The sequence below is a fragment of the Zonotrichia leucophrys genome, chromosome 5, assembly GCF_028769735.1.
Source record: "Zonotrichia leucophrys gambelii isolate GWCS_2022_RI chromosome 5, RI_Zleu_2.0, whole genome shotgun sequence".
In the NCBI taxonomy this organism is placed as follows: domain Eukaryota; kingdom Metazoa; phylum Chordata; class Aves; order Passeriformes; family Passerellidae; genus Zonotrichia; species Zonotrichia leucophrys.
This window is the reverse complement of record NC_088175.1, coordinates 40,517,553-40,530,465: the sequence shown is the minus strand read 5'-3', so window position 1 is coordinate 40,530,465 and position 12,913 is coordinate 40,517,553. Positions and strand designations below refer to the sequence as shown.

At 47.8% G+C, this 12,913-nt stretch overlaps 1 protein-coding gene across 1 annotated transcript in view; it reads left to right on the top strand.

Moving 5' to 3' along the window:
* Positions 1–11,058, top strand: part of MUC6 (mucin 6, oligomeric mucus/gel-forming) — a 44,693-nt gene extending 33,635 nt beyond the window's left edge. The window contains exons 35-43 of the mRNA XM_064714125.1: positions 293–739; positions 1,251–1,668; positions 2,180–2,631; positions 4,081–4,506; positions 5,513–5,515; positions 5,957–6,221; positions 7,377–7,723; positions 8,970–9,072; positions 10,841–11,058. Of these exons, the coding sequence (XP_064570195.1) occupies positions 293–739; positions 1,251–1,668; positions 2,180–2,631; positions 4,081–4,506; positions 5,513–5,515; positions 5,957–6,221; positions 7,377–7,723; positions 8,970–9,072; positions 10,841–11,018 (2,639 nt within the window). The 3' untranslated portion in view covers positions 11,019–11,058. The remainder of the gene's footprint in view (positions 1–292; positions 740–1,250; positions 1,669–2,179; positions 2,632–4,080; positions 4,507–5,512; positions 5,516–5,956; positions 6,222–7,376; positions 7,724–8,969; positions 9,073–10,840) is intronic.
* The last annotated feature ends 1,855 nt before the right edge of the window (positions 11,059–12,913 follow it).

The following is a 12,913-nucleotide window of genomic DNA, read 5'->3' as shown; positions in this document are numbered from 1 at the left end:
CCTATTCCCTGAAGGGGCAAATGCATATTCACACAGAGTGTTCTCCCAGGAATTGGTAGGGGGATGTTGCCTGTTAGAAGGCACTGTATCTATTTCCTCACTTTTTAAGACAGAAACCAGACAGCTTGTAGACAGGGCCCGCAATCTCAGTGCTCCCTTTTTCCCAGGGAATACTCAGTGCAGCACAGCCCTGCTGTTTTTGTTCATATCCTGAATATGAGGCCTCTGACCCACCTCCATTTCAACTTTTGCTGCCCTCATCCTCAAAAGCTCTCTCCTTTACTTCCAGCAGCCTTCACCCACGAACAGTCAACTGTGCCACACCTTGGGCCGCCTGTGACCACAGAGAAGATCACAGCCACCACCTCCATCAGCAGCACCTCCAGGACCTCTCTCTCCACAGGAGCCAGCCCACCAAGCAGCACAGAAGCCCCTCTGGAAACAGCCTCTCCACATCCCAGCTCTCCAGCTGCCCCCAGCAGCCCGCTCAGCACCCGGCTGCCATCCACTGCCACCACTTCCACAGCCTCCTCCACAGCAGCTCCCAGCACCAGCCCCAGGCCCACACCTACAACCCTGAGGCCCAGGGCTTCTTCCCCAACAACAGCCAGTGCTGCAAAGGAGTCTCCTGTCACAGAGTCCTCTGCTCCCACCACGGCCAAAACCAGCCTGCTGCCATCGCCTGCTTCTTCTCCCTCCTCAACTGTGTCCTCAACATGGCTCAGCTCCTCACAGCCTGGTAAGGCTCCCTCCTATCCATCCTGGTGCTTCCTGCTGCTCTTCCCTTTGTACTCATCCCTTCCAGCCACACAGGTTGCCTGCATACCTGTTTTAATTTTTACTCTACAACCCCTTTACTTCTGCATTGTAACAGTAGTATGGCATTGTTATGGCTCTGGGGCACTGGTTTCTCCCATGTAACCTGCCTGCCAGTCTCAGGGGGGACTATAATTAAGCTCTCCCTTTTCTTTGAAGGGACACATGCATATCCAGACAGGGTGCTCTTCTAAGAACAAATATTAGGAACTTGCTAGTTGGAAGCTACTGTATCCATTTCCTCCCTTTTGAGGACAGAAGCCAGACAGTGGCTTGTGGAGAGGACTCACAATCCCAGTGTTTCTTTTTTCCCAGAAACACTCACGACAGCATTGGCATTCCATTTTAAATTCTATCCACAATCTGAGTCCTCTGTGCACCTCCATTTCCTATTCTTGTCATAATGCACAATCGACCTGTTTTACTTCCAGCAGCCTTCACCCACAAACAGTCAACTGTGCCACACCTTGGGCCGCCTGTGACCACAGAGAAGATCACAGCCACCACCTCCATCAGCAGCACCTCCAGGACCTCTCTCTCCACGGAAGCCCCTCTGGAAACAGCCTCTCCACATCCCAGCTCTCCAGCTGCCCCCAGCAGCCCGCTCAGCACCCGGCTGCCATCCACTGCCACCACTTCCACAGCCTCCTCCACAGCAGCTCCCAGCACCAGCCCCAGGCCCACACCTACAACCCTGAGGCCCAGGGCTTCTTCCCCAACAACAGCCAGTGCTGCAAAGGAGTCTCCAGTCACAGAGTCCTCTGCTCCCACCACAGCCAAAACCAGCCTGCTGCCATCACCTGCTTCTTCTCCCTCCTCAACTGTATCCTCAACATGGCTCAGCTCCTCACAGCCTGGTAAGGCTCCCTCCTACCAATCCTGCTGCTTCCTGCTGCTCTCCCTTTTCATCTCTTCATTTCTATCAGAGCAGGTTGCTTGCAAGGTTGTTTTATTTTTTTCTCTCCTTTCACATTTCTTTTTGCATCAGCACGGTGGAATGACCATTCTCTTCATTATGGCCCCGGAAAAGGTCTCTCCCATGTAGCCTGGCCTGCCAGTCTTGGAGGGCAGTCCTTACACAGTTCCTATTCCTTGAAAGGACATGAACATTCAGAAAGGCCATCTTCCAGGAAGAGGAAGAGAGATCTTGCCTCTAGGAGAGCACCCTGTCCATTTTGTCCCATTCAAGGGGGATGTAAGGAGCAGGTTGTGGACAGGACACAGTTCTAGTCCTCCCTCAAACTTGGGAATAATCACTGCAGTACAGGACATCTGGCTATCCTTTTGCTCACAGTCTGAAGCTTCAACCAACCATATTTGCTTTCCCCTTCTGCCCTCTTCCACAACTGACCTCTGCTTCCCTCCTGGCAGCCTTCACCCACGAACAGTCAACTGTGCCACACATCGGGCCACCTGTGACCACAGAGAAGATCACAGCCACCACCTCCATCAGCAGCACCTCCAGGACCTCTGTCTCCACAGGAGCCAGCCCACCAAGCAGCACAGAAGTCCCTCTGGAAACCTCTCCACATCCCAGCTCTCCAGCTGCCCCCAGCAGCCCGCTCAGCACCCGGCTGCCATCCACTGCCACCACTTCCACAGCCTCCTCCACAGCAGCTCCCAGCACCAGCCCCAGGCCCACACCTACAACCCTGAGGCCCAGGGCTTCTTCCCCAACAACAGCCAGTGCTGCAAAGGAGTCTCCTGTCACAGAGTCCTCTGCTCCCACCACAGCCAAAACCAGCCTGCTGCCATCGCCTGCTTCTTCTCCCTCCTCAACTGTATCCTCAACATGGCTCAGCTCCTCACAGCCTGGTAAGGCTCCCTCTTATCCATCATGGTGATTCCCCCCTCTCGCTTTTCCACTCATCCTTTCCAGCCACACAGGTTGCTTGCAAAATTGTTTTATTTTTTGCTCCCCATACGCCCTTTATCTGATTTGAAACACTAGTATCATCTTACTTTGTTATGGATCTGGGGCACTTCTCTCTCCCATGGAGCCTTCCTCTCTTAAAGTTGAGTGTCTTATGCTCTCCTTGTTATTAAATGTAGACTTGCATATCCAGACAGGGTACCCTTCTAAGAAAAAGTATAGGAATCTTGCCTGTTGGAAGCCACTATATCCATTTCCTCCCTTTTGAGGACAGAAGCCAGACAGTGGCTTGTGGAGAAGACTCCCAATCTCAGTGTTCCTTTTTTCCCAGAAACACTCACAACAGCATTGGCTTTCCATTTTAAATTCTATCCACAATCTGAGTCCTCTGTGCACCTCCATTTGCTACTCTTGTCGTCATGCGCAATTGACCTGTTTTCCTCCTGGCAGCCTTCACTCTTGGACGGTCAACTGTGCCACACATCGGGCCGCCTGTGACAACTGAGAAGATCACAGCCACCACCTCCATCAGCAGCACCTCCAGGACCTCTCTCTCCACAGAAGCCCCTCTGGAAACAGCCTCTCCAAATCCCAGCTCTCCACCTGCCCCCAGCAGCTCGCTCAGCACCCGGCTGCCATCCACTGCCACCACTTCCACAGCCTCCTCCACAGCAGCTCCCAGCACCAGCCCCAGGCCCACACCTACAACCCTGAGGCCCAGGGCTTCTTCCCCAACAACAGCCAGTGCTGCAAAGGAGTCTCCTGTCACAGAGTCCTCTGCTCCCACCACGGCCAAAACCAGCCTGCTGCCATCGCCTGCTTCTTCTCCCTCCTCAACTGTGTCCTCAACATGGCTCAGCTCCGCACAGCCTGGTGAGGCTCCCTCCTATCAATCCTGCTGTTTCCTCCTGCTCTCCCATTGCCCTTCTTAGTTTTCAGTTGCAAAGGCTGCTTGCAGAGTGGTTTTAATTTTTGCTTACCATTCCCCCTTCTCTCTGCATTGGATCACTGGCATGGCTCTGCTTAGGTAGGGCCCTGGGACACTGGTCTCTCCCATGCAGCCTGAACTGCCAGTCTCACAAGAGACTGTGTTTAAGCTCTCCCTGTACCTGAAGGGACAAACACATATCCACACAGAGTCCTCTCCCAGGAATTTGTAGGGGGATGTTGCCTGTTAGAAGGCACTGTATCCAATTCCTTCCTTTTTAAAGAAAGAAACCAGACAGCTTGAAGACAGAGCCCACAATTTCAGTGCTCCATTTTTCCCAGGGAATACTCAGTGCAGCACAGCCCTGCTGTTTTTGTTCATATCCTAAACCTGAGGCCTCTGACCCACCTCCATTTCAGCTTTTGCTGCCCTCATCCTCAAAAGCTCTCTCCTTTACTTCCAGCAGCCTTCACCCACAAACAGTCAACTGTGCCACACATTGGGCCACCTGTGACCACAGAGAAGATCACAGCCACCACCTCCATCAGCAGCACCTCCAGGACCTCTCTCTCCACAGAAGTGCCTCTGGAAACAGCCTCTCCACATCCCAGCTCTCCAGCTGCCCCCAGCAGCCCGCTCAGCACCCGGCTGCCATCCACTGCCACCACTTCCACAGCCTCCTCCACAGCAGCTCCCAGCACCAGCCCCAGGCCCACACCTACAACCCTGAGGCCCAGGGCTTCTTCCCCAACAACAGCCAGTGCTGCAAAGGAGTCTCCAGTCACAGAGTCCTCTGCTCCCACCACGGCCAAAACCAGCCTGCTGCCATCGCCTGCTTCTTCTCCCTCCTCAACTGTATCCTCAACATGGCTCAGCTCTGCACAGCCTGGTAAGGCTCCCTCCTATCCATCCTGGTGCTTCCTGCTGCTCTTCCCTTTGTACTCATCCCTTCCAGCCACACAGGTTCCCTGCATACCTATTTTAATTTTTACTCTACAACCCCTTTACTTCTGCATTGGAACAGTAGTATGGCATTGTTATGGCTCTGGGGCACTGGTTTCTCCCATGTAACCTGCCCTGCCAGTCTCAGGGGGGACTATAATTAAGCTCTCCCTTTTCTTTGAAGGGACACATGCATATCCAGACAGGGTGCTCTTCTAAGAACAAATATTAGGAACTTGCTAGTTGGAAGCTACTGTATCCATTTCCTCCCTTTTGAGGACAGAAGCCAGACAGTGGCTTGTGGAGAGGACTCACAATCCCAGTGTTTCTTTTTTCCCAGAAACACTCACGACAGCATTGGCATTCCATTTTAAATTCTATCCACAATCTGAGTCCTCTGTGCACCTCCATTTCCTATTCTTGTCATAATGCACAATCGACCTGTTTTCCTTCTGGCAGCCTTCACCCACGAACAGTCAACTGTGCCACACATTGGGCCACCTGTGACCACAGAGAAGATCACAGCCACCACCTCCATCAGCAGCACCTCCAGGACCTCTCTCTCCACGGAAGCCCCTCTGGAAACAGCCTCTCCACATCCCAGCTCTCCAGCTGCCCCCAGCAGCCCGCTCAGCACCCGGCTGCCATCCACTGCCACCACTTCCACAGCCTCCTCCACAGCAGCTCCCAGCACCAGCCCCAGGCCCACACCTACAACCCTGAGGCCCAGGGCTTCTTCCCCAACAACAGCCAGTGCTGCAAAGGAGTCTCCTGTCACAGAGTCCTCTGCTCCCACCACAGCCAAAACCAGCCTGCTGCCATCACCTGCTTCTTCTCCCTCCTCAACTGTATCTTCAACATGGCTCAGCTCATCACAGCCTGGTAAGGCTCCCTCCTACCAATCCTGCTGCTTCCTGCTGCTCTCCCTTTTCATCTCTTCATTTCTATCAGAGCAGGTTGCTTGCAAGGTTGTTTTATTTTTTTCTCTCCTTTCACTTTTCTTTTTGCATCAGCACGGTGGAATGACCATTCTCTTCATTATGGCCCCAGAAAAGGTCTCTCCCATGTAGCCTGGCCTGCCAGTCTTGGAGGGGCAGTCCTTACACAGTTCCTATTCCTTGAAAGGACATGAACATTCAGAAAGGCCATCTTCCAGGAAGAGGAAGAGAGATCTTGCCTCTAGGAGAGCACCCTGTCCATTTTGTCCCATTCAAGGGGGATGTAAGGAGCAGGTTGTGGACAGGACACAGTTCTAGTCCTCCCTCAAACTTGGGAATAATCACTGCAGTACAGGACATCTGGCTATCCTTTTGCTCACAGTCTGAAGCTTCAACCAACCATGTTTGCTTTCCCCTTCTGCCCTCTTCCACAACTGACCTCTGCTTCCCTCCTGGCAGCCTTCACCCACGAACAGTCAACTGTGCCACACATCGGGCCGCCTGTGACCACAGAGAAGATCACAGCCACCACCTCCATCAGCAGCACCTCCAGGACCTCTGTCTCCACAGGAGCCAGCCCACCAAGCAGCACAGAAGTCCCTCTGGAAACCTCTCCACATCCCAGCTCTCCAGCTGCCCCCAGCAGCCCGCTCAGCACCCGGCTGCCATCCACTGCCACCACTTCCACAGCCTCCTCCACAGCAGCTCCCAGCACCAGCCCCAGGCCCACACCTACAACCCTGAGGCCCAGGGCTTCTTCCCCAACAACAGCCAGTGCTGCAAAGGAGTCTCCTGTCACAGAGTCCTCTGCTCCCACCACGGCCAAAACCAGCCTGCTGCCATCGCCTGCTTCTTCTCCCTCCTCAACTGTATCCTCATCATGGGTCAGCTCCTCACAGCCCAGTAAGGCTCTTTCCTAGCCATCTTTTTCCTCCTTGCTCTTTCCAGCTCTCATTTTTTCTGTCACTCGACGGATCCTCCCTACCTTCACTGTTTCTTTCAAAAACCACGTCCCAGTTCTGCATTTGTGTGGCTGCTCATCCCTCTATCACTTTGCAATTGACCAGATTGGTTTTCCTTTGTATTCCTGGGCTTGTGCACTGGCTCTGCTTGGGACAGAGCTCATTATTGTTCCCAGCAGGTTTCCTGGTACTGCGTTTTAGATGTAAGTCCCAGCTGGTGTTGATGGCACACAAGTGCTTTGGTGATTGATCAGGAGTGCCAGCTCCACCCCTGGGCCTCCTCTGTTTGTCTTTCTGCCAGCCAGGGAGTGGGCATGGGGTGGTCAGGAGTCCATCAGGGACACAGCCTGCATAGCTGGCCCAAACCAGAGTCCAAGCAGACACTGCATGCCCCAGAATATCATGCTGAGCTCTACACTGGGCGAGTAGGGCAGTTACTGCCAGGCAGCCATTGCTTGGAGACTGAATATTGGCAAGTGGTGCAATGTGGTGAGTGACTGCCTTTGCATCTCCACAGGTGGATCCTCATTTGGTTTTTAATTTCTTCATTTCTGAAATATGTCTCTCTCTGGATATGTGCATGTGTTCCTGCTTTGCTTTTTTGATTGTCCCATCATGTCTGAGCAAGGGGAGAGAAGTGTCCAGGTGGGCATTCTCAATTTTACCTGTGCCTTCCTCCTGGCAGCCTTCACCCATGAACAGTCAACTGTGCCACACATTGGGCCACCTGTGACCATGCACCAGACCACGGCCACCTCCTCCATCAGCAGCACCTTCAGGACCTCTGTCTCCACAGAAGTGCCTCTGGAAACCTCTCCAAATCCCAGCTCTCTGCCTGCCCCCAGCAGCCCGCTCGGCACCCGGCTGCCATCCACTGCCACGTCTCCATTCTCTTCTGCTTTGGCCTCAACCGTCAGTACAACATCCGTGCCTACATCCCTGACTACTTCCACAGTTAGGTCTACTGAGAGCACGACGCATCCTTACTTCCAAAACACCACATCGACTCCACACGGCAAAACATCTTCATTCGCTGTCCCTACCAGTATCTCTGCCCAGTCTAGGCCAGCGTTGATCCCAACAGTTTTGTCTACAACTGTTACCTTTGCTCCCCATGTTATCACAACGGCTTCTACAGAGTCAGTTGAACAGAGTTCCCTGCGAACAACAACACTGACCACTGCCCGCACGACATCATCTCCTCCTCTCACCTCTGGACTTTCAACATCCCTGTCCTCTGTTGTGCCATCAACAGTGCCGCACGGTAATGTATCTCCATCTCATTTCCTCCATTTGGCATTTCCTCTGAATGCCTTTTTTTGGATGAGCGTATGAATTTTCTTTATGTACCCTTTGGCTATGATCATGTTTGTATCCATTGGCTCATCATTTTTGTCCTTTCTGCAGTTACTTTTCTAAAGCTATTGTCTGATGTCTTGGATTTCATACAGGTTCCCTGCTATTCAATATTTTAAACATTAAGAAGTGTGAGTTAAAGAGTCTTACAGGAGGCACTTCAGGAGAGCCACATAACTTTCACTCTGACATCTTAAAAAACAGTGTAAGAAACTTGTTATTGGAACAGGCTATCCCCTCATTACCCTGCAGCCTTCCCGTTAGCTCTCACACGCTTGGGCATGTAGATACACCATCTTAGTCTACTGCCCAGGTAGTAGTTATCTTATTTTCCCATTTAAAAAATCCCAAAGTCATACTACAGCATTAACTGAGCCTCCCCTGCAATAATGTTCAATAATCTATAACCTTTCTCTCAGCAGAGGACCTAACTGTGCTTAAAAGATTATTGTGCAGAATCAGGTGTGAGCAGTGTATGAATTGCCTTCACAGTTTTCAACATTTTTGTCTCCTTAATATAAACTTCAAACACTATCTTTGAACTCCTTGCAAAACTTGTGTTTTCAGTCAGCTTTCTCCTTCATAAAGTGCTTGGTGTGGTGCTTCAAGACAGGGGAAAATACAACACTGACACATAGACTTGTTACCTAACATGTAGCATTACACATTCTCCCTAGCAAGGCAAGTTGTGAACTTCTGGCTACCTATAAATATATCCTTAAAATGAGTAAATTAAGCAATTTTCAAATAAGTAAAGTCTGTGAACCAGAAATAATTCTACCAGAATGAGCCAACTGGTTGTTCTCTTTGCATCTTTGTGTTCTCAGCATAGGATTAGTTTTTTCATGCTGGACTGAATGTGTACTATATTCTTAACTGGATTTTTTTGCTTATTTGTAATTCCAACAACTTCTGTTTTCTTAAAATTTATTCTTTTCTTTTGCTGTCCTCCAGGGTAAGCCTCTCCTGCAACTTTAATGCCCAGTTTAAAACCTTCTCTTGCTGTGTAACTCACTTGTGACTTGTTAATTATCTCATGCAATAAGAATGGTTTTCCAAGAAACCAAATATGGAGGCTTTGGGCATCTAACAAAGGTCACTCAAGAAGACCAAGATGAATTATAGCAGAAATTATTTCTTTTTACATTTGACAGAGCATTGTAGAGAAGTTGAATATGAAGAAGAAATAACTTACAAAGGCTGTTCCACAAATGTCACTTTGAGCCGTTGTGAAGGATCATGTTCCTCTTCAACAAAGTAAGGATAACTGAGGCTGTACAGTACTAAAGTTGTTTTCCTTATTTGGCCATCTCTAAGTAAGGAAATTCATGAACAACTGTGCCTTTATAATTCAGGGAGGAAAATGTGGTTAGCATCCACCCAGCAATGTACAATGTTGCTGTATAAACTGGTTAATAACAACAAGGTCATTAATTACACAGGGATTTACATCTAATCAAGGAAGGTCATCTCACTTCCTTAAGTTTTTGTTGTTTTGCTTTTAAAAAAAAGACAGACATCAATACTCCAGGTTTGGAGGGCTGTTTTGTTGTTTTTGATGGTTGGGGGTTTTGTTTTGTTTGTTTTTTAAAGACTGAAAAAGTGGTTTAGACTATAAATACCTATTTCAAATAGCTAAGATAGTAAAGTAAGAAATTTCATCTAAGGTAACTAATGCCACTTCAGTTGTCTCATAACATGCTTCTAGTAGTGTAATTCAGGTATATTTTATAATTACAAGGGCACTATCTGAGCCTGTGCAGTTCTGCTCCCCATTAGGAGAATTTGACAGGAAACCAAGGCTTCAGTACAAGTAAACAGTGCAGCAGTATTAGAGTTCAGTTACTGGAGGGAAGAAGTTACATTCCCAACAATCCAAGCCAATACAATGTTCAAGAATGGAAAACAATGAAGGGTTCTGCTTTTGCAGAACTAATTCAGGAACTAGTATAAATTATTCCTTATGCTAAAAATTGTCCCCTTCAAAGCACATTCAAGCATCCCCCAGCATTTTGAAAACTGAGCAACCTTGTATGCTGAGTTGACAAAAGGGCTGTGAAACCTGAAAGAAGACTTTTAGAGTTAAGGTTTGTCTCAATTGCTAAGAAAGTTGTGTTAAACCCCAGTTTTAACTGAAACCAAGAAAACTTTTCTCAGCTTCAAAAGAGGATTTTCAAAAAAGAATTTTTCCCCTTAACTCTCTTTTCCCCATACCCGAGTTCTGGCCTGTTATCGACACAGTTTCCCACTGACAAAGAGAAAGGCAGAACCAAGGCCAGCAGGAGGCTGAACATGGTCAGGAATCTACAGCCTGAGAACTGCAGTACTATAAGGACAGACTCAAATCCTTACTTGCCTATTCAAGCTCTCATTTCACCTACCTGTGCTGTGAATTCAGCAATTAAGTGCAAGTCTTCTACCTTATTAGCTCACCTCAAACCCAGAACTGGCATCATACAGCCACCAGCTCAGATTCCAGCACTAACTGTGCAGTGGGAGAAAGGGGTTTTCCTTGCTCTGTGAACTGCAAAAGGAACACACACAATTCAGCATCTGCAAAAGAGACCTTCTGTAAACTCTTAAGTAGTCCAGTGCACAGCTTTAACAAATTTAATCCCTAGGTACTTTACAAATATTCAGAAGGCCAAAAAGAGACCAGGGGAATCAAATTCTATTAGTTTTCCAGTGAGGCCTGAGGCCTAACAGATGATGAGATCATAGAATCACAGACTAGCCTGAGCTGGAAAGGACCCACAAGGATCATCAAGTTCATCCTGTTCTAAAATGGAAGGCAGCAGCTGAGTACACCAGAGTTTCTGCCTCATGAGAACTTAAAATGGAATCATTTCCCACATTATTTGTAGTCCTGCAGGTGACAGAAGCATTCAACCGAGGGCTGTGCTCTTTCCTCTAAACATCTCACCATAGGAAAGAAAGAAGTTCATTGAAAGAAGTTCACTTGAAAGGCTGTGAGCCTAAAATGCTGTAAACAAATGCCAACTGATTATCCCTCCCTTCCACACAGGCTGGATGTTGAGAAGATGATGGTCATCACGACATGTGGCTGCTGCAGGCCACTTGAACTTCTTAAGAAGCAATTCCAACTGCCATGCCAAGACCCAGATAACCCTGGAAGAAGGCTCACCACAGAAATAATTGCATTTAGTGGCTGTGTCTGTGACTTTGACAGTTGCACACACTAGCCAGACCTGATGGCTGCAGATACCATTTTTTGTAATTAAACCCTGATCACAAGTTAATCCTTCCACAGCTCATTGCTGGGTTCTCTTGTACTGATTACACAGGACAGGCTTGCTGTCACACTGCCTGAGCAGCTGCCTGGACTACCAATGGAGTCACCAGATAAATTATTCCTGATCAGGAGCAGGGTGGGGTGCACAGGAGGAAATAAAGAACAGGCACAGAAATAAAGAACAGGCTGAAGGTGGGGAGCAGGAGGGAAGACAAGAAACAGGCCTTGCTCAGGGTGATTTATTCAACCAGAGGCTAAAACCTGGCCCATGCACTGGGCAGTATCAGAAATTTAATGTTCAAATAAAGTAGAAGGAATTGAATTTGCTAACTTCTTTCTCCTTATTTGACCAAATATTTAAACTGAAAAATAGTCTATCAGGTTCACTACAGTCAACTTGACCCTGTGGAAGAGCACATGGCCTGTTCCCTGCCTTTGAAAGTGGACACAGCATGTGTGTCATCATCCACAGATGGCAGGGTTGGAAAGCAAGGTGCTACACGACCCAAAGGTGAATGGTGAGGTTTCCACAAGCACCCTTAGTATGGTGGGACATTTCTAGAAAGGTAACTAACACACACATGGAGCAGCTTTGGGATGAAGCTGAAGGCATTCCTCGGCAAGAAATCACAGCCCACACACATCTAACAGAATACAAGTGGTTCACTCACAAGCAATTTCTACTTGCTGGGACTCCAGACAAACTTTACTTTGTTGCAAGTCATTTAAGAAAAAGCTGTATGATTGCAGAAAAGCTCAGAGTGCCCTTTTTTCCCTTTCAGCAAATATAAGAAAAGAATCTGAAGCATAAATTCAAAGCTTATGAGGTTATTTAGCAGTTCAGATTACTCTTCTTCTACAGTGCCATCAACCCTGCATCCAATACAGGTGTGTGCTGCTTAGCCTGAACCCCACTATTAGAGCAGTTTACTGCAGCAAGCACTGCTCATGTACTTACTGCTGTTAAACTCTCTAGGGAGAAAGATTTTACACCTGGGGCTTTTTAAAAATAGAGTATTTATAATTTGTAACCAAACGAGAGCAAAATCAAACTCACTTACTGGGGGAGCAGAAATCCATAGACCAGGTAGGACTCCAGGGAACAAACCCACCAGTGTTTCTCAGAGAAGAATCACAGCAATTGTGTTCCACAACAACCATTCCACGAGACTGTTTTTTACACCTTCATGCCCCCAGACAAAAAAAGGACAGTTTCATCACTGGTCTAATCATTTATTTAATCTTAATATGTTCTTCTGATGAATATAGTCTAATATATAGTCTTCTATATGAAAATTCTCCACTTAATTTGACAGAACTTTGTTTTATACAAATAAGACAATCACCATAAATGTTACATACTGGAGTGTAGGTCAAGAATGAACATATGCTACCTGTTTTGCTATTCAGTTATTTTCACATGTCAATGCCTGAAAATACTGCACTTAAAAACAATAACACTGTTTACTGCAGAAATTACTTTGTCTGCTTGACAGGATACATCACTGGTAAGTTAACCATCATTCACAAAAAAAATAAAATCAAGTATTTGTCTTTAATTTGTTCACTTTTCTGCTCATGGCTTCATTGAGCTGACACTGAATACAAAGAGTGAACAGTCATAAGCTTAACACAGTCACCACTGAAAAGACACTTTCCCTTACCCCCCCTCCTTCCCACACTTTAATGCACATTTTAGCACAGCTTGAACCAAAGCAAAGTGAAATAAAGTAGTGCAGTGTCTCAAGGTGTCCTTTAATGAGGGCACAGAACATTTTTCAGGGGGACAGATATACAACAGGATTTGGAAAATACAAAAGAGAACCTCCTCTGTCTTTGCTAAGA